This window comes from Habropoda laboriosa, unplaced genomic scaffold, assembly GCF_001263275.1.
Source record: "Habropoda laboriosa isolate 0110345459 unplaced genomic scaffold, ASM126327v1 scaffold323, whole genome shotgun sequence".
NCBI classification, from domain to species: Eukaryota; Metazoa; Arthropoda; class Insecta; order Hymenoptera; family Apidae; genus Habropoda; species Habropoda laboriosa.
In genome coordinates, this window is record NW_017100430.1 from 43,133 (window position 1) to 66,130 (window position 22,998).

Sequence of the window (22,998 nt, forward strand, 5' to 3'; positions counted from 1 at the left end):
ATAATTAAAATAAAATAAATGTTGTCAACTAAAAATTTTGAACGTCATAGCTAGCTAGACATTATTTTCAATTGAAAAAAAAAAAAAAAATTATAAATCATTATACTATAATCCTATGCTTAAAATGTATTTTCTTGTGGCCGCCGGACAGCAACCTGTAAATCTATCGCGACAGTGAACGTGGTAATAAGTAAATGTTCAAATTGTATCGTGTTTGATATCATTTTCATCAGAAAAATCTCACCAACATGTTAAAAAAAATTCCCGATGAAAAAAAGTAGAATTAAAGAAATTATATTTTTCTATTATAATTTGTGGAGTCGTGTAATCTCGTAAAGGAAACCGACTGGTGTAGCGTTACACGCTTGACTGATGGGCGCAGCAATGACGCAGACCTAGGCGTAGGACCATCTATACTGTTACTTGTAGAATCCAAATTTACTGACTCTTGTAGAGAATTTACAGTATGTAGTAGAATTTTATTATAACAATTCTGTTACTACTTATCGCAAACTTATATATTTGAAACTATAATATATATTAAAATCGATTATTTATTTCACGTAATTTAAAAGAACCTATTTGGTCCTCAAGATATATTAATTATTTATAAGCAAATATGTTTTTCAACAACTATGAGATATCTGATAATTCGTATATACAAGGATTTCGAGTTATTAATAAAAAACCATACATTCAGATTGTTCCTATTTTAACGTATAAAATGCATGTTAGAATTTAACAAATAATTTTCATTCCTCCATGAAAAAGTTTGTACATTTCATATTACACGATTTAATTACGTTTCGATGAATATTTCTTCTGTAAATATATAAATCAGAAGATTAAGAACGACAACAAACGATCGACTAATTTCATTTTACATATTCGTTATTCGAATGTAATTTGCAAGTAACGTAAAATTAATTTATTTCTACATTTGTTAGGCAAATATTTAAATTGACGAAAAAACTGGTTGGTCGACCCGTAAATCGGAGATTCCACGTTTGCTTCCACCGGAAAATCTGTGCAACGTGTACTACACATAGCCCCAACTCTTCGTTCCATTAAAATGATTAAACAAAAACTTTCACAGCGTAAAACAGGCAGTTTTAAAGTTTCAAACGAATCTCACTAATTAGACCGGTTGGTTGAATAACGTTCAGTAATCCGTGGGTCCGGTTTTCGAATTTTGAATTACAAATTCCACGGGAAGTGGAATTATAAATGGTGATTGGTTCCCTCCCTTTCCAAATATATATGTATACATGGTATATCGTGAGAACGACCAGTAAATTTGCATAACAATTTGGGTCGAAAAAAAAAGAGGAGAACACCAGGTCTGCATAAAGGATCAACCAATGTAATTTTATTTCATTGTAAATCGTTTTTAACGTTGTTCCCTTTCGCGGTAAAATAAAGCAAATTTCACTTGAATCGAACACTCGAGAGGTTGAAATAAAAATATTCGTAAATAATTATTTCAAATTCGAAGTGAATATTTTATGGAATCACATGTCCAGTAATTTCATTTAATTGCAAATTGTTTCTAACGTCGTTGCTTTCGTGGCAAAATAAAGCAAATATCTTTTAAATTGAACATTTTAAAATTTCAAGTGAAAATATTCATAAATAATTATTTCAAATTCGACATAAATATTTGACGAAGGGACAACGTTCAAACCGAATGAACTGTAATTTTATCCGATTGCAAATTTGCTCTTGAAGATGTTCCTTTCACAGAAACAAACGTTCGGAATATTCCAAAATAATAATTGTAAAGTTGAAATAAGAAGTTACTCGGTGAAAATTTGAATTGGAAGAAGACTCCGAGAGTCACCCAGAGGTGAAGATGCTCGTAAGGAATCACGAGGATGCGCTTCGAGGGGCAGGAAGTAACGAGAGTGAAAGTAATTACTCTCGCGACTAATTATGTCGTTGCATTCACAATGAGGATATTCTGAATCGTTGAAAACTTCCGGGCTTGAACAGATTTTAGTCGGAATTAGCACAAAATTAGCACAGTAAGCAAAACTAATTGAAACATATAATATTCATTACGCGACTTCTTCGAAAAACTGAATGAACATTTCGCCTCTTTCTACGGGATATCTAAACGACCCACCTCTCAGGTATTTTAATTTCAAAATCTTAAAAGATACGACTGTCTTTCCGTGCGTCTATGTCGTCCATTAAATGATTAAAAACAGTGCTGAACATTCGTGTTTCACGTTTGTCGGTTACCAAAAGCATTGGTAATCTTTTCCTTTTCGTCCAATTCGTTACTAGCGTTTTATCTTTGACATGAAATTAATTTAGCTTTCTTTGAAAGAAACTGCAATTTAGTCTACAATTTTTAATCGTACAAAATTTTAAAGCTTCAGAGGTTTGCAATAATTATTTTCCAAATAATAAATATTTCCCAGTAATATTTCGAGAAATTGAAAAACATCTTGGATTCTTCTAGAGTCTCGAAATAAAGCATTAAAGTGTTACAATGTTTTTGTTAGCCTACATAATTGTTTGCAGAAAGTTGAAAAATGCCTGGGACCATTTTACAATGGCTTACACGTGCTTAAATAGCTATAACAATGTCGTGCAATGCTGTAGAGCTTCGTCAGATTATTTCCACGGTTTGGAACAATGTTGTACAAAGTTGAAAATGGTCTCAAAGGGTTCTCGAATGTTCGTCAAACTTCTGGAGAGTCGTGACAATGTCGCAGAGTGCTCTGAAGCCTCTCCAGAGCTTTCATAATTTTTAACTATCTTGAATTCAACCGTAAAGCATCTGAAAGTGTTCTACATCGTTCATTCAGAATGTCACAGTAACGTTAAAAGATATCACAGAATGTCGAAGTACCATAAAGCAGATCTATCTCTCCTTACACAAAATTAAAAAATTCTATAAAACATTCATACAACGTTCCAAATTATTTTCACAATTTTCAACAAAATTGCAAATGATCCAACGTTTCAGAAAACAAAAAAAGAAAAAAAATTCCACAAGCTTCTAATGAAACTTTGCTTACGTCGAAAGTAGGGGAGAGTCGTGCAGTACCGGCCACTCTAAGCTTTTGTACTATAACTTGGGCTAATGTTGGTAAAAATGAAATTTCAAAAAAATAATTTGTAGTACAAAGGGTGCTTAATAAAAGGGGACAAATCGTGTTTCTTAAATTTTCTCATAAAGATAAATAATTCATAGAAATAAAAAAGTTGTAATTTGCAGCGAACGAAAAATTGTCGTACAGTACCGGCCAGCTACTTAGTTGGTAGATTTGAAGGTCTAAATAATAAATAACGTTAGTAAAAATCATTTCAAAATAGAATAGAAGTTTTATTTAGGCACGTCTGCAAATATCACAGGTGAAGTGATCGATATTTTCTTGATCCGTACACTCCACGTGAGCCCAACCATTGCAGCTATGAAAAATAACTTTTGTCGTACGGAACACCAGCGTAAACGTTAAACGTCTTAGAACTCTGGTAGTACTGAAGAAAAAAGTACGTCGCCGGAATACGTTTTTCAGGGCTATAGTATTCATTTGATTTTCCATCAATAGTGCAGTCAACTAACAGTACAAGCGAAATCTAGATTTGGCCGGTACTGCACGACTCTCCCCTATATTTACCGTATTACACATTTCTCGTCAACTTCGACAAAATTTTGCCTTCAATCGCGAATATTTACATACTGCGATAATTTACGGGCGCTGTGATTGGCCAGTGTTTTTCGTTAATAACTCGAAAACGAAGCTTCAAACTACATTTTGGATAAGGAAAAAGTTGTTCAGAGCCACCCCAGCAACCCCCCATTTCCGGATGTTCGAAGAGTTGCGGGACACCCTGTACATATTTACGTACGTAAATACAACACACACGTTGAAATCCGCGTGGAGACATTTTCGAAATACACGTGTAACGCAATATTGACGCCCGGTCACGATAATATTCGAAAAACGCGTCGGACACGTACATATCGGAAACAAATAAATTCGGTAGAACCGTGGTAATATACACATCAGACCCCCGCTATTGGCTGAAAAGTCGAGCGGATATTTTTGCAGACACTGCTCCACGAAATACAATATATTCGAGCCGGCGATGCACCATTGAATACCAAAGCCAGCTTGTAGGATTGTGTTTGGCCCGGTGCATGAATAGTTGATAAGCCGAGAATGTGTGCAACGAATTCTCTGTTTTTCGAATTGTCTCCTCTCTCTCTCCCTCTCTTTTCGTTGAGCCTCGAATTCTCGACGGCCTATTGTAGGAATAGAGGGGAAAGGTACGCTTTGAATTTTGAAACAGAAATGATTGTATAAAGTAGTATCCCGCTCTGTGACGGTGTCGTAATACAGTTGCAAGTGCTGTTCCGCATATATGTGCCGGTGGTTGTGAAAGTGGTCTAAGTCGTACATTTCCCGTTTCGAAATATTTCGAGTTTTTACCTTTGGGTGTGTTAAAAAATGTTTTTTCATTAGCAGAGGAGACGGTCTAAATATGGGCTGGCACTTCTATTTCAGGATTTATTGTCAAACCTGTGGATGGTTCTTAAGGTATGACACTTGATTATGTACACTACTGGCCAAAAGTTTGGGATCACTGTGCATTGCGAGTTACACAAAAATTTCCAGAAAAAAGTAAGCAATTTTAAGAACTGTTTAACGAATTTTTTTATAATTTAAATTAATCGAAATTGGGTTGTTGGATTATTACTAATAATAATGCGTCAGTCAGTAAGCAAAAATGAATTGTGTTATATATATGAGAAACGCTGCTAGTGAAAATAACATAATAGACCAGATGTCATCGGACCCGTAGACCTGCAACTGTTTATACCTAAGTGACCTGGGTAAAAGGCTGAGGCAGTCCTGGTCTCTTTCTCTCAAGTGGACAACAGACTTTCTGTCGTGCCTTTACGAGTTTTTCATTTTCACTTCGACTGCGATTTCCTAAGAGTAAAGACGTCCTTCCGCGCCAAAGAAATAAAACACGTTTAAGTAAATTCACAGTGAACGCTATTTATTTAACCCATTAATCCAATAGGGGTAAATTGCTATTGATCTCTACATCATTTCAAATCTATAAAAAATTAGCAGCAGATTCAGTATTGATGTAAACTGACAAGGGATTCCAAATTTTTGGCCGGTAGTGTATATCGATAATACGTTTTCTGTGTGATATGAAATGAACAAAAGCAATGTATGTTGCAAATTGCAAAGGTGTTCTAAATATGGGCCACTCTTGTGAAAATGTACATTTAAACTTAAATGCTATTTACGATCTATTTACTTTTTCAAAATTTTATATATCTTTTTTTTCGTCATTCTTTTTAATGTTTCGGTATTTTTCTTATCACAATTCTCACAGTCACCGAATTCTAATATTGGCTAGCCCATATTAGCATATTTGGATCATTTGGTCAGGAACGCTTAAAGCGATGGTTTATACTAAAAAGAAGCTTACAATGTCAGCAATGTAGTACTCTTAGTTAATTAGCTCTTAGTGTAACAGATTATTGCTGAAAAAATAAAACGAACTTACCGGAAAAATGCGAAATAAGAGAAACGACACGTTTTGCAACACAACACGTAAACAAAATAAACGCAGATCGTTATCTCCTCCGCAACACTTATTTGGTTCATAAATCGTAGTTTCGTTCTATTTTCCATAGGGTGAAGCATCTAACATGATTCGATACTTCAACTAGCCCATATTTAGACCACCCCCTCTAAAAAAATATTTCACAAAATACTTGCTCTTATAATGTAACTCTTTTCTACGAAAAAAATCGACGCAATGCAAAATAAGTGATAAATTCAATTTTTTTAGATATTTGACTTAGACCACTTTCATAATCACCGGTATACAATAGGTTGTACCGTATGAAATTGCTGTTGTCAAAGAATAAATGGCAATCAACCGTGATTAGTAAAATCTACGTAACTTATTATTTGGGGTGTCCCAGTCTTTTCTGATCAAACTTTGTCAATGTATTCTATGGATAGGGTTACCATACGTCCCGGTTTTCAACTCTTGATTCTTGATTTCAACTCTTCTTGATTTCTTGATTTTTAAACAGCTCCAAAGTGTACGGAATTCTATGAACAAATTAAGAATAATAAAGCATAAAAACGATATTGTTGCTTTACATGGCCGTCATTTTGCCAAAATACATTTTTTTGTGCTTTATTCTAGTAGAGACGGTAACAACACTCGTCTAAATTGAGATTATCTTCGATTTTTCTGTTTCAAATGAATACAACCACGTGAATCGTCGCAGCCATTCAGAATGGCACACTGTGGAAAATATATGATAACTTAAACAATAATTAAAATAATCACATAAAAATAACACTGTGTTCTCCCGAAACATGACCAAACGTGTACGAAAAATATCAATTCCCTAGGTTCCTAATTACCTAATAATTCTCTATCCCAAAAATCGTCTAAAAATAACGTCTTCAAATAGGAACACCCCCCTTAACCCCTTAACGTATGATTTCTTTTCCTGACTATGCATCTAAGCGCCGGCTATTTACCGTTTCAGTACTATATTAAGTAAGAAAAACTGATGTATCATAGATTAATTAAATTTGGCAATCTTTAGTTTCACAAATTAAATCAAAAATTACAATTAAAACTAATTTTTCTTACCGATGTAACTATTTTTACTAGATCTTAACCAAAATCCGTGGCACGAGTCTGACTGGTCATCATACACCAAGGGGTTAAGTCAAATATTTGAAACATGTTTCAAAATGAAAGAAAAATTCGTTAAATACAAAAGTGAAAACTCGTCAACGACTGAAATTGTCTACGGAGGGTGATGAATTCCTCCGGGATTATTCCAGCATCGTTGGAAAAACCCAAAAACCTAGAAGCCCCCCGGAAAAGAGGAGAACTCTGAAAATCGAGCTCTCGAAACTCGAAGCAACTGTCACAGATGCAGAAGAATCGCGCGAACAAACGAGCGGGATATCACGTCCTTGTTCCGGTTCCGTGATCCGGTCTGTTTGCATAGCAGTCGAGGACGCACGTCCATGTTATGAATACTGATCTCCGGTTTTCGGGCGACTAGCAGCCAGTTAATAACGCACGTATCGATCAACCACGTGGCCACTTTCAGCCTGCTGAGCGCGGACGTTGCGGTGGCTACACCGCTGATATCCATGGGCGCGTTACTCGGTAAGACGACCTACATGCAGCTAGTGTTCATGGGCATCCTCGAGCTAATCATGTTCACCGTGAACAAGTACGTGGGTGAGCATCTGCTCGTGGTAAGTTAACCCCTTCCTTTTTAGCCACCCGTGTACACACACCGTCACGGTTGATATTCGAACGGTGGTAAGCGCGCGTTTCCGCTCGATACCGGAAACCAACGTTCCGCCGCTGGTGCATCGTAAGCCCGACTTTCGCTTGGCAATGGAGGTGAATCGGGGAATGGAGGAAATTGCGCGATATATATATATATATGTAGCGTGAAGATCGAAACGATGAGCTTTTGGGAATTTTTTTGGAGTTATTATGGAGGGGGGGAAAGAAGAGATTTGGATTTGTCAATTTTGAAGGAAGAATTTAGCGTTGTGAGTGGAATTTTTTACGGTGGAAATTGGGAGAATTATTGGAATCGGTGTTTGTGAAAATTGAACGAAATTTAAGGAAATTTGAAGGATAAATTTTAATTAATTTTCTTGTAACATTCGACATCCCAGATAGTGAAAATGAATTTCGAAAGAAGAGGTGTATGTTGCATTTAGAATTTTTTGACGATGAAAGTTGATAGAATTAATGGAATCGGTGTTTGTGGATTTTTCATTGAATTCTTGTTTATAAATAATGAGAATTAAAGAAGTAGGAATTTTATTTAATTTTCTTGTAACATTCGAAACACCAGATAGTGAAAATGAATTTCTAAAGAAGAGTTTCGTATTGCATTTCCAATATTTTACGGTGGAAATTGAAAAGATAATTGAATTACTGAAAACTGATAGAATTACTGATAGAATTACTGAAAATATCTATTTCTGCTTCTTGTAAATTGATAGAATTATTGAAAATACCTATTTTCACTCATCTATGTTCCGTATTCATGGACTTTTTATTGGATTCGAGTTTAAATTGCGGAAATTGGGTTAAAATTTTACGAAAATTCAACTAAATAAACGTGAAAGGAAATCTGTGCGATACTTCGAATTTTGAATAGTAGAAGCAACGAAAATCGAAGTAGAAATTTTAACGAAATTTCTTCCAATATTCAAAACACCAGCTAGAGAAAATGACGAAAAGTTAAAAATTAAAAATAACGAAGATTTAAAATACGAATTCCCAGATACTTGAAAAATTTATTGTAAAAAACTGTTCTCACGAAAGGAATAATTTTTCTTTGCTGGTCTTCAATGTCTGCTCGACGTTTTCCGGAAGTTTGGAATTTTCGAGCGAACGATCGCGGCCAACGTAAGTTTCGGAGGCCGTCCCGAAAAGTTCGAAGCTTTCAAACGACGCCCGAATAGAATTAGCGAGTACTGATAATTAGAAAAGTTGCGGAAAGTATTCTGCGCGTTCGATTTAAAAAAAGAAGATAGAAACGAGCAGCGCGAGTCAGCCGTCGTGTTATCGATCCTTTGGAAAAGTAAAACGGGGAAGAATAAATTCCTCCAATTTCTCCACGTTCATCTTTCCATTGTCAATTTCTTATTTTCATTACCGCGATCTTTGTAAAATTGTTCGATTAAAATAAAAAACCCACCGTTTCGCCTGGAAGTGTTTCGAAAGAGACAAACTTGACGTGAAATTAATCGTGTAGCCAAAACACGCGAGTTTTCACCGCACTCCACGTTGGAGTAACATCGAATTTATTTACTTTTACTATTATCGATTTCATTTCCAATTTGCCGAACAAACACGAAATCTCCGCTAGATTTCACGTTAACGTGTATTCATAAAAATCCTGTTTCTGGATAAAATATGCACATGTTGAAATTAATGGCGCACCGTACGGATGTTTGCGATTTTAAAGTTAGCACAGCTATTTGTTTAACCTGAAAAATTTTCTTCGGCCCGTTTCGAACGCGCTTAGGATGATTTGTGATCCTAGAAAGAATGAAGAAATTCATTTCGATATATTAGGTGCAGAAATTAATTCGAGGCCTCTTCTTACAAACTTCGATGTTTATTTACGAAATAAGTAAAACAGGATTTTAACGTGCAAAATAGTCTCCGTTATTTCCAACGACCATTCTTCCATTTTTCCGGGAACTAACGAATTCCCTCTCTGAAAAAATATGGCGCTTTGAGTCGACAGTCGTCGAGACTTTGTAAAAAAGGACACCGAATTAATTTTTGCATTTGATGATATTTCGTTGAAATTTCAAATGAAATCTACTTTTCTTGTAATATGCGACAAATTGAAAATGTTTCATTTGAAAAATTCAAACGAAAATGAATGTTTCAATGTTCGCCATTTGCACGATCCGGTGTTTTGAATATTACAAGAAAAATAAATGTCATTGAACAATTGAAACAGCAAAATTTCTGACGATTAATCACGTGAAAAATTGTGGAATAGGAATTTAAACGTATTAATTATAGCACATTTATAGAGAATAGCCCAGAAAGATAATTTTCTTTCGGACTTTAATATAGCGTCTGTTTGTAGCATTAAGTTCTCCAATGGTAAAAATCGATTTAAAAGTGAAAATATGAGAGGAATAATTTATTTTCGTTTCGTAGGTAGTTGATACTGGTGACAGCATGTTTGTCCACGCATTTGGAGCGTACTTTGGATTAGCAGTCAGTTTTGTATTTGGAATGAAGGATAAACCAAAGAAACACCACTTGGAGGGACCATTCTACAACTCCGACATTTCCGCCATGATAGGTCTGTTCTTTGATACTTTATATAGTTTTAGTTATAGAATACAACTAGTGGAGACTGGGGTAAACCGGTAAATCTTAAGAATAAAATTTGAAGAAAATGTAGTTTATTAAAGCAATATATCCTATAAATAATAGTAAAATGAAAAGAAATATTTTTTTCTTATCTCTACATGAGCCACTCGTTGCCAGAAGCCAAAGTGATTAACTCCACTTTTTGATATTCTTCTAATATTAGTATGAAAACACATGCTTGATGTTTAATTCTTCGTAAATAAAAAAAATTTAATAAATTTAATTTGATGGAGTTAGTCACTTTGGTTTCTGAGTGGCTCATATACTAATCGACAACTACCGAAGAAAAGGAAACATCAATTAAACCAGTAATTGCAATAGTATTAATCTTCAGTGTCACCAGGATCAAAATTTTCTTTCGTTTATTCATTTCCACCAGGTATAGAACCATTTCTGTATAAAACAACATATTGCAAATAGTTAGAGAAAAAGAAGAATTTAAATTAAAGTAAAAGGTCGAAGATACGATTGAAATTCGTTAATTTCAATTAGAATTAACTCGGCGAAAAAGCAGAGTTCTCCAAACCTCCCAGAAATCAACCTAAATCAACTCCGCTAAAGACCACCGTGAAAAATGTGACCTTCTACTTCAAACAATCCATCCTTCCACGTTTCCACCTTGTACGAACGCAAACACCCAGCGCTAACATCAAACATAGAGGGTATCTTTGCTGGTAACAGGAGAAAAGGAAAACGGTTTGCTCGACAGGCACTGTGTTTCTGTGGCTGTTCTGGCCGTCGTTCAACAGCGCCTCCATCCAAGGGGACGATCAGCAGAGGGCCATTATAAACACCCTTCTGTCGATCGCAGCCAGCTGTGTGATCGCGTTCGCGACCTCAGCCCTGGTCTCGAAGGACAGCAAATTCAACATGGTGCACGTGCAGAACTCGACTCTGGCCGGCGGTGTGGCCATCGGCACTGCAGCAGGTACTTACAAGACGGCCTAATTAATCGAAGATTTACATTAGACAGCACCGTTGCGTCTAACTGACCAACGTTTTCTGAATAAACACAGGTATGATGTGTCAACCCGTGGGCGCATTGGTCGTAGGTGCTTTAGCCGGACTCCTCAGCGTGCTTGGCTACAAATATCTCACGGTAATTGGCTACTATTTCATTTTGGAAGCGTGTATAGAGTGAAGTTTAAATCGAGTTCGAGTGTCTGAGAAAAGGAATTATTCTTGTGGAAGGTGTGTAGAGTAATTGGAAATAATTTATCGCGTTCACTGCGGTATGACCGCTTGGCAAGTCAAAGGTAATCACAATGTTAACGTTAACTTCGACCTCAACCTTAACATCATTCTCAACCACAACCTCAGACTGAACATCATTCTCAACCACAACCACAGACTGAATCATAACCGCTACCACAACTTCAACCTCAACCCGAACCTCAACCTTGACCACGACCACAGCTTCAACAGCAACTCAACATGAGTCAAAGGTAACCACAATGTTAACGTTAACATTGACCTCAACCTTAACTTCAACCTCAACCCGAACCTCAACCTTGACCACGACCACAGCTTCAACAGCAACTCAACATAATCACAACCGCTACTTCAACCTTAATCGTAGCCACACGCCTCAACCTCAACCACAACTACTACCGCAAACGTAACCACAACCGCTACTTCAACCTCAACCATATCTACACACTTCAACCACACCAGCTAACGGAAACTTAACCACAACAGCAACCTTTCTTCTTTTTTTTTTTTTACGTATGGGAAATCCTCATGGACACCCCGCCTCCCGGAGAAGGGAGACGGGGTAGTGCCGGACTCTTACCGATTAAAACCCCCACGGTGGTCCTTCCCCGTTGTGGGGTGGGCCCGGGATCTCGTGACGAACGCAACCAGATCCACCCCACGCCTGGTCCCTCCCTCAGATGTTCGCGAAGGGAGGGGCGCCGTTCCCGAGGGGGTCAAAGGAACCCCCTCTCCACAACCGGGACCACACCGGCGACGCCCCCACCGCGGGCCGCGTGCAATGACCGCCGGGTCCCCCACCCGGCTGAGCCTGCGACCCCGGCGACCCACACAAGTACTTGGGGCATGCCCCGCCCCCAATTAAGGGGATGGGGCTTTCCTGTATGAGTCACCACCTCCGCGGGACCCGACGGGAGGATGACTCCTCCTCCGGACCCGCGTACTCGGGTACCTCGGGGTCGTAAAATCCCGTACCGCAGCACAACTCGAAGGTCGACCGCGGCCCCTGAGGGAACCACAACAGCAACCTGAACTTCAATCTCAACCTTGACCGCAATCTCGACCACGCTCATATCCTTAACAATAACCGCAACACGAACCTCAACAGAAACCATAATCACAACCACTACGTCCACCTCAATCATAACCACACACCTGAACCGCAAACTCAACCAAAACCTCGACTTCAACCTGAACTTCAACATCGATCACACTCACAAACCGTAACTGCAATCACAACCGATACCTGAATCCGATACCACAACCGCAATCTCATTCTGAACCGTACTTTCGATCACAACAATATTCGTCAACCTGAAACTTCACAAACAAGAATTTCTCTATGCAGGCGATTCGTTCGTTTTTTTATTTTCGCAAGCCAAGTGACTTTGCTGATTCTTGGACACTTTTCGCCGATCTGAATACGCTCCACAGTCACAAGGTATCGGGCTTCAAACTCTGAGATCCCCAGTAGACATGTTGAAAGAGTAGTTTCTAAGATTCAACGCTGGTATGGTATGAATAAAATGAAAGTAAGGTTGATTAAAGTAACTATTGACAGAATATTTCTGTGTCTTAGGTAGAAACGTTGGGTTTCAAAAGTAAAATGTGTCGTAGAATATTAATTTCTAATTTGTTTGTGGAATATGATTTAAAAGTATCCAATTGTAATCAAACAAACGTACTTACTAATTACACAGACGTCCTTATTTTCTAACTTAGAAATCCATTTACGAATTTCTATAAAATGAACCACTTTCTTTAGCGAACACCTAAAACGAATGATCGTAGAATAAACGAGAGGCGGTCGAAAATAAAATGAACGACAAAACGAATAATTCTGAAGTCGATAAATTAAATAAAAAGACATCGATCTTATTAAGCCACGATTAATCTTCGATTAAAATCGACAGTGTCCTCCTGAAATGAATACCACTTACGAAGATCGTCGAAGGTACGGTAATGTAACGTCGTGAGAATGAAGTTGAACGTGTTAGGTGAATGGCGGCGTTCGATAATCATGAGGCCTCGTATAAGCTCGATGCACATGTTGACGGGGCTGGCTGAAATTTTTACGCTGCCAAAGTGCCAGGGAAACTTCTTGCCCCAGCTAGCATCGTATACGTGGTGAACATAAATTTCACGGAAAATGGGCTTCGTCGATGGAACGACGTGCACGTGAAGCCTGGGAAACGATTATGAATCGCAGGCAAATTAAATTTACCAGCACGTGATCGGCCGTGACATCAGTTACCCTCGGTGGTTAGCTCGAACCAGTCAGTATCGCGTTACTTTCGCATTTTGTTAACCTCTGGCGCGACCACGATTTTCGACAATTCCCCGACATATTCAAGTGTTGCATATGTCAGAAAGTACTCTAACTCGGAGTAGGGTGGGCGTAAAATTAATTAAACGTTTCTGTCTGAGCATCGTTCGCAAAAAGTACGCGTTCAACGGTCTCGCGAAGAGTGTGGACGCGTTGTCCTGCCGATCCTTGTCCACCCCTACGCGAACAGGCCCAGGGAAAAACCCAAAGGGGCGAGTCGTCCCTACCGAGCGCGCTGGGCCTGGCTTCAAGATGCTCGCTTCACCGTCTTCGGGACGGATTTTCCCCACACATACGTGATCGGACATCTTGTAAAATTCAGCGTTACAGTCGAAGACAGAAATATGTGGACACACTTGAAAATAGAGTAACTTTTTTAAAATTCGGCCAAACGAGTTGAGTTTTGTTGAGAAGTTAGAAGGATTAGTTTACTAGATGACGTATACAAAAGATTTGGAAAAAATTGCAATTTGTAGGAATCGCGAAGAAAATTGTAAAGGACACTGTTTACAACTTTTTTATCTAGGCTTGTGATGAAAATTTAAAACGTATGTTTTGTAGATCTATGTCAATTATACACACGCTGAAAATTTCATCGAAATCGGTGAATGGAGAAGGGCTTGTAATGAAAATTTAAAACGTATGTTTTGTAGATCTATGTCGATTATACACACGCTGAAAATTTCATCGAAATCGGTGGATGGAGAAACAAGCGACAGGCATCGAAAGATGTAAGAATCTGCAGATTTATTACAGTTCCAGGCCGAAAGTCGTGAAATAGTGCGATTTTCAACATTAACCGATTTCGATAAAATTTTCAGCATGCGTATAATTGACATAGATCTACAAAACGTATTTTTTAAATTTTCATTACGAGCTCGGATAAAAAAGTTGTAAAATGCGACCTTCGCTACTTTCTTCACGATTCCGACTAATTGCAGTTCTTTCAAAATTTTTTCTACCCGTCATCTAGTAAACTAATCCTTGTAACGTATTCAAAAAGCTCAAGCTGTTTGATCTAATTTAAAAAGAAGCTATTCTGCTTTGAAGGGTGTCCACATATTTCTGTCCTTGACTGTATATTCTGTGCAGGAGAATTTTTCATAGTGATGATTTTTGTTCTATTATAATGTGGAATTATATGTATAATCAGAATTATAGTGGAAAAGAAAAGTTTCAAATTACTTTTGAAGCCACAAAGAAAAAACACTCATTGACCTAATTATCCTCTGAAATTTTCTTGAAAAAATAGGAACTCAGCGCTCGCTTATATCATATCAGAATTGCATAATTGAAAAGTATTTTTTCGAACGTTCAAAACACATTCAAACTGAGGAACTTTTGTATCACCGAAAGAAAAGTATTGTTAATCTTAACAAAAAAAATTTACGAAAACTACAATCACCATAAACGATCGACGTCGCTCGGATTAATCATCAGGTATCCCTTAATTTCCGCAGAGTACACGCTGCGAATCCTCAGCAGTAAAAAAGATGGCGATATTGACTTAACCAGATCCGTGGAAGACGGATAATCATCGCAGTGAACTTTCCTCGGAAGTTCCTTTAATCATCTGCGTCGAGGCTTTCTTCGTGGCCCGCTAATTCCATATTCTTTATGTACTTTGTTCTTCTGGCTAGTTCCTTCGTTTAAGCAACGAAGGAACTTCCGGCCACGCACGGATCAAATGCAGATTAACCGCGTTGATCAGACGTTCTCGAAGACAAAATGTCCATTCTCGATGTCGATCTATGCACACCCGAAAAAGGGTGAATCCGCATGAAAGTGAAACGAATAATTTTTTCATTTTTAAACTTTTGAAAAATTACACGAAATCAACCGACACGACTTCAACGGTAAAATTTTGGCTTTGTTTAAAGATAATGCTTTGATCTTGCACTCGTTTTAAATCTAAAGCAAAATACTATTTCCAAATATTAGAACACTTGTTGAATGTGAAACGAAACAAAATAGACAATTACAAAATTATTAAGATCTTGAGAAAAATAATTCAGTATGGAATCTGATATTACAGCCAATACATAGAATAAAACTTCTAAATATCTATTTCCATTTATGGTGCCGTCGTAAAAATAAGGTCCTAACAGTGTGTCGTTGATTATGCCATACCAAGCATAAGCACCAAATTGAGTTTGCTGTAGGTTGTTGAACTTGTCTCCACAACCGCTTTCATAAAATATAAAAGCAATTATAGCTGTTAAATTGATCCTTGTACGAAATTTGCAAAGTTACACGAATAAGCAAATTTGGACGCGAATTGACCCATAAGTTCCATAAGCGTGCATGGAAAATATAATTTCTTTCCTTTAAAGTTGATAAAAGTGAAAATAAGGGAGATTTAAAGTTGATAGAAATGAAGGTAAGGGGAATTTAAAGTCGACAGAAGTGAAGATAAGGGAAATTTAGTCTATAAAAGTGAAAATAGGGGAAATTTAAAGTTGATAGAAGTGAAGATAAAGGGAAATTTAAAGTTGATAAAAGTGGAGATAAGAAAATTTAAAATTAATAAATTCAACCTCCTTCATTTTTACAATAGTAAAAATAACACAATGAAAATTACAGCCTTGAGTTTGTCAAACCCCATAAACTCCGTATTAAAAAATCGTCTAAATTTTCTTCTTTTTCCTAAAGGTTATTAATACTTTATTAAATATTTATGGACACGAAAATATTTCAGTCGAAATGGAAAAGAATTTGTGACTTGAGTTTGGGACAAGTTGATCCATTTTCTGTATAAGGGTTAAAAAAATTCGTGCTATCGTCATTACGCGAAAACCATTGCAAATTTGAAAACTCTATTCAAGCCATCGTATTGTGCACAAGAAATAGCAAAACTTTGTCCTCTTCTATTTTTCTCAGAAATATACCATTTATGAGAAAAACCCGCTGGAAATTAATAGCGTAAACGCCCTGTACATTTTTACCGACAGATACCAACTTTGACGAAAAAGTGTAATTTTGTATCGTATAATACTTTCTCTACGAAAATAATAGGTGTCCCGATACCTACGAACGGCAGTGCATATAAAATCTTTACTATTAACAAATACAACATTGCTAAAATTTGAAACGTCAAGTCCAACCCCCACGAATATTCAACGTCGATTTATTCGAAAACGAAGCTTCCTATGAAAAAATCTTACTCCACATTTTCCACTTATTTTTTTACGTAGATTCACCCACCCTCTTTTCAAGTTGCACTGCCAGTTTAGTTAGACATTCTGTATATACGCGGTGGAGTTTCTTCCTCTAAGGGCAGTCACGGCGTAAAAGATTTCGCGAACTGGATGGATTCTTGAACAAAAGCGAGCCAGAAGGGCATCGTTTCGTTGGAGTGGCGGCCAATAAAATGGCAGAAACGAGCAGGAGAAACGTAAAGCTTAACGAAACCGTTCACGTTTATCGAAACTCCGTTTAACGTGGATATATAGTCCACGGGGTGGGTTCAGAAGTGTCTACGGATCGTTCGTTGCGTTTCGATGGCGTTGAAGGGGGCAGTTTAATTGATAATCCATCGGGTGTGAAAATAATGGCGCACCGCTTCGCGTGAAAATAAATTAAACCGATCGAAAACGTGGAACGAATTTTCTTTTAAGTGCCACAGTTTTCCAACTGTTGAGAATTTACTGGCTTCGAGCTCGAGCGAAACGTGATCACAATCTTTCTTTAATTGTTCGTTAATAAGGGTGTGACAAAAGTTACCGGGCTCTAATTGTAAGTTTAACTATTTCGTTACGGTCGAATGGAGGGCGATAAAAACAAAAGCGTAACACCTAAATACACAATTTTGCAACTCTACCGAGTAATACCGAGTGCCTGAGATATTTCCAATTGAAAAAACCCATTTTTTTACAATCGTAACCTTTTGCGATATATTCGCTTAAGAGGGAGGGTCTTTTATTTTTTATTTTAAAAAACACCGCGATAAGTGGAACAATTGGTAATTACTGTAACCGAGAAAAGTAACGAAATTTCGAACTAATGGTAACAAAGGGTGCACCGACCGTACGCGGGGAAAAAAGATTGATATTTTTGCAAGGGGAGCGATAAAACGCGCAGAGGGGATGTTTTTCGCAGGAAAACCGCGAGCGTGAAAAAAAAAAAAGAATTAAAAATAAATTATTTTCAACGCGGCCCGCATCATCCACTTAGATTCTCCCGCTTTTTTGTTATCCTTCGCTTGTTTAACGCTCACGTAGATCTGCGTGTTTCACGGAACAGTCAACAGAAAGCATAACAATAAATATGAGCATATCTGAAAAACGTGTGGCCGCGAATTTTCGCGAAATTTAGGGGGAAAAGTTACCGTACATTTCGGATTTGTTATTATTACCGGCGTTAATAGCGATTAACAATGTTTAATAGGGGACGCAACGGTGTAAAAATGTCCCGGGGAGGAACGAATTATCTTAATTGCTATAGCGTAACTTTATCTCTCGTATTTTTCGAAGGAAAAAGAGACGAAAATAGCACCGGTGAAATTGATCAATTTAAATCTTCATGTTTTATCGATCAAAACATGTTAACCGCACGTTTGAAACACTCGGGAGAATTTAAAAAGCTAAATACGATTCTACTCTCGGGAATTTGTGTTTCGAAAAAACGGAGGAATTTATGAATCTTAAACTTTTACTGCGTCTGTGCACACTTTTTCAGTTTGTCGCGTTTCTTTCTTTTCAATTTATGGAAGCGAAATTTACAAAGGGAGAAGGATTTTCTATACACCGTGTGTATCTCGCCGTATTAAAGAAGAGACAGAGGGTAGGATTAAATAAAAAAAGAGGAGAAAGTAGGAAGGAGCGCGACAAAAGGGAAGCGTCCAGCTGGTGCAGGAAACAAATTAGCAAATTGTTTTTCCAATGAACTGAATGTATTTCATTCGGAAATAAAATGTCCGAGGCTGAAACCGACTCAATTTCTAGATGTCAGTGGAAAAAGGATGCATGAAAATGGAGGACAAATGGAACCATTTAGTCGGTTCCAAATTATGTCCTGTAACTATAATAAAAAAACAAAGACATTAAATAAACGTTTTTATGATATTTCATGGTATACCGATACGAATTCAACGTGAATGATTAAAATCACGTGAAATCAAGTTTTATTGAAAAAGTGAAAATTTAAATCCCTTCAGGATTATCAGGTGGTAAAATAGAATTTTTTAAGATACAGTAATCAAAAAATTATCCATTAACTATGCCATATACATATATACACTACCGTGCATAAATATTTGGTCACTATGCAGGAAATATACTTTAAATAAAACTCTCTAATATAGTTTTGGCTTGCGATCTTATCCCAGGCGACCCACATAATGTTTATAAATACCAATGAAAATAACATTTGACACGAATTAGTATAAATGAAAAAGCAATAACTGAAATCGGTGGAAAATTGATGTTGCGAAAATACTTGAGTTCATCGACTTCAAGTGTTTGTCGAAAATTTCATGAAAAATTATTACCCTAATATGTTGTGCCAACGGTGAAACATGGAGGTGGTAATGTAATGTTTTGGTGCAAATAAAGTGGACAATTTAGTAAGAATAGATGAAATTCTACGAAAAGAAGAATATTTCAATATTTCAGGTGGACACATAGCGAACGCAATATTTACTAATTTTCATTAATTTGTTGGTAAATTTATTATCATACACTACACCTCAACGACATTCATTGTTGCTGATTATAGATAGAAATATTGCAATATAATAAAGACATATGAGCCTTTTAATTAGATCGCATCGAGTGTCCAAATGACTGTAACTTAAAGTGACGTACACCTAGCGGTTCGGCCGATTTTTTGCAAACACCTCCCCAATCTGCTGATACGAATGTAATTGAACATGTGTGGAACGAATTAGACAGGAAAATACGTTTACACAATATTACAAATAAGGACAGTCTTAGAAAAGCTTTACAAGAGGAACGGTTAAATATAACACCCGAATTTTGTGAAAATTTGGTAAAATCAGTTCCTCGACGACTAAAATGTGTTGAAAATGCATTTGGTTACCCTACAAAATATTAATATAAGTAAGTTATTGTAAAAATGTATCTAATTCTTTCTGTACGATTTTCACTCACAGCTAAGTTTCATACGTAATGACAAATTTTATCTAATTTACCAAGTATTACTAAACATTTTGTTATAGTTTTGCTATTTGTCAAATAAAGGAGCATCAAACTATATGCCTGCGTATGGGTTTCAATCATTCAGTGCAATTTTCACGTTTTATTGAAAAAAAAAGGCCGAACCGCTAGGTGTACGATTTTAAGTGACAGTCACTGTAGGTGAAATGATAGAAAGTCCCAACTTTACCACTAAAACCTGATACTTGGTTTCACCCCCTATCACGACTAAAATACACACTTCCCCTAAAAAGCTTCAAGTCACTCCCTCGACCATCTCTACACCCAACGAAACTCTTCTCATTCCATTAGACAGCCAATCATTATCTCCCATCCACACTCATCAACCCCACCACTCTAATTGTACCTCGAATTTCTTCCTCCTTATCAACCATCTTTCCCGAAAAATTACGTGTCCAGATTGCGGAGCACCTCTTAACGATACGAAATAAAATAGACAATATTGGACTTACCCTATTTGCAACAATAGATTTATCAACACCTTCGACATCTCGCGACGTAATATCGTTCATGCGACGCTTTCAACGAGATACCTCGTCCAAAGATTCAGAATCAATTCACAAGTCATCTCGTCCGTGGTGGGATACGAACAGATTAAAAGATATGTTATACAACACTTTATTAACCCTTTGACTACTGTTGACGCCTAAAGGCGCTTAAAAAAGTTGCTCTTACGATACTGTAGGCGCCTACAGGAGTTTCGAATTGTACCACTCTTTACTAGATTATTAGATATATTGTGGAAAAAACCTTAAAGTTGATGTTAAATTTTTAGTATGTGCAATAACAATTCAATACAGAATACGAATAAATAAATATTGGTTTTTTTCAGCGTTTTGATTATTTCAGTATACTTTCTCAGAAATGCACGCCTAACGAAAAATTTCGCCGTTCTCGGTGTAGGTTGCGACTGAAAACGTACCGTATGGTACAGCTGGCACGTCTCAAAGGGTCTGCCGTAGTCAAAGGGTTAAACGATCTTCGTGAAAATTCGAAAAAGTTTTCCTCATCTTTTAGGATGTCTGTATGAAAAAAGATTTGATAACTTTATAGTTAAACAGAACAAACCAGAAATCATCGAAATCTCCAGCCGCAACTTTTTCCTTGTCTCTTTTCAGCCACTGATCCAGAAACGTCTGAGGATCCACGACACGTGCGGTGTCCACAATCTTCACGGAATGCCAGGAGTGCTGGGTGGCATCTTCGGTGCGTTGATGGCCGGCCTAGCCACGGAAGCCTCTTACCATTATTCCCTTTATGAGGTACGTAAGTTTCTCCTCCTTTCCTTCAGTAACGAGGGATTAATCGGTGGCTAGCTGTTGGGTAATTGAGTTGGCGAAAGACGCTAAGTACACGACTGGCCGGTGAATGGCGGCGAACTTCTGTCGTCTAACTGCGCGGCAAAAAGCATCTAAGATCGCTTAATCTATCGGCCGTGAAACAAACGTCCAGGTGGGTGTGCGCAAGAAACTTGCGACTCTTGTGTTGTTGTTGTTGTTTGCTCGTGAAGGGAAGTTTGGACTTTAGGGGTGGCTCCAGGGGGAGAAACAGACGTCTTTGCTCCGTGTCGTCTGTGTCAGTGGAACTTGCTCAGCTGCTTGCTTGGATGGATCTTGAATGAACTATGTTGGAAAGCTTGATTGCCTTTGATATTGTAATTCGTGTTTTCTTCTTTTTTTTTTTTTTGTTATTTTCCTTTAGAATTGAAATACACAGGTTGCGTGAAAAAAAAAACTGTTGACGTTTATACTACCACTTATAAATATTTGTCCGATCAGGTATTCGTAATGTTCTTTAGTTTAATGAGCAATTTCAGTTAACCAGTTTCTAAAATGTAGATGTCAATGATTTAACTTGCTTTGTAACTGTTACGTTTAAAAATGTATGATTCTTTTAAACAATTTATCACATCTGTGAATAAATGCAAAGGAAAAAAGATTCCAAAAAATTGAGACTCTTTGTAGACCAAATGTTAATTTGTTAATATGATATTTATTGTTGTCAGTTTCGTTTCTTTAAAAAAAAGTTACTTCCATATAAGTGTCAATATTTTTTTTTCAAGCACCCTGTATAAAAAGTCGTAATTATATTTGAGAAGAATCATAATCTATTATATTTTCATGATTAGAGGCCATGCTGGAATTGTTTTCTTTTGAAACTATTAAGGCATTCTGGATCTTGTGGATTTTAAATTCTGTGCAGCTTGTTATAAAGTATCATGGCCATTTTATTACACAAATATTCCAAAATAACGTTCTAGATGTAACTTATTAATTGTCGTTAGATCTTCCCAGCTCGAGCACCAAGCTCTGATGCTGAAGATTTGGCTGAGATAACAGACAATTATGGTATATCGGCTGGACTGAACAGAACAGCAGGACAGCAGGCCGCCTATCAATTATTGGTACTTGTGATCACTCTTGCAATTGCCATCGTTTCTGGATTAATAACAGGTAGTAATTTCCAATACGACATTCTAAGATAACATGTTCGATATTTTCTACAAATTGAAGAAAACGTTTATAGATCTATAGTTTTCTTAACAATGAAACACAAAGTAACATTGCCAGAAAAAATTCAACATAACAATCGTTTATATTCTCGATAAATGAAATATTAAGTAGTCTCTTTTCTTCTAAAAGAAGACACGCAGCGGAAGTGTAAATTTTCACGTGGCTCTTCCTCATATTACCATCGCACTGGGACGAATAAATAAATTCTTCCGTAGGACTAATGATGCGCTTGCCGATTTGTGGCTCGATTTCCGAGGAGCAGAAATTCGACGACGAGGCTCATTGGGAATTAGAAGAGGAATCCTCGCAGGAATCGAAAAGCAAAGACGGGAACAGCTGTGGCGATCAACTACCGATGGGCCATATCTGAGGAGGATCCACCTTATCAACAGCGGCAAAGGTTTCACACTTGTGGATGTAAAAACAAAAAAAAATAAAAATTGTAACTCCGAAACTGGAAAATTTGTGAAATAATTTGTTAAATGATTATAGGATGTCGTGTCTACCTATGCAACAATGTTCTTGCATGGGAAACACTTGATCATCAGCCGCGTATTCAACAGGTAGCAGAAAGGTGGACAAGAGTGTTGAATCGATACTATGGAAAACGAAGTGCATAAAATAAAACGTTTCCTAGGAAATATTTTTGGAAAAAGAAACGGATCGGTGATAAAATTGATCGAGTCGTGGAAAGAAAAGCGAAGATACATATAGCGTTCCATGTTTTTTAATCGTATTATTTATATTTTTTAGAAAACTCTATAAATTTATACGATAAATTATTTGTAACGTAAACGTAGATTTGAAGTAGTATGCGAGC

The 22,998-nt window shown here is 37.1% G+C and overlaps 1 protein-coding gene across 1 annotated transcript; it reads left to right on the top strand.

The window, feature by feature from the left end:
- Positions 1–4,500: 4,500 nt before the first annotated feature.
- Positions 4,501–22,570, top strand: LOC108575745 (ammonium transporter Rh type B). Its single transcript, XM_017938634.1, has 8 exons — positions 4,501–4,556; positions 7,130–7,280; positions 9,733–9,880; positions 10,661–10,879; positions 10,968–11,050; positions 20,784–20,927; positions 21,950–22,118; positions 22,394–22,570. The coding sequence occupies exons 1-8, from the start codon at positions 4,501–4,503 to the stop codon at positions 22,546–22,548; spliced, it is 1,125 nt and encodes a 374-aa protein (XP_017794123.1). The 3' UTR covers positions 22,549–22,570.
- The last annotated feature ends 428 nt before the right edge of the window (positions 22,571–22,998 follow it).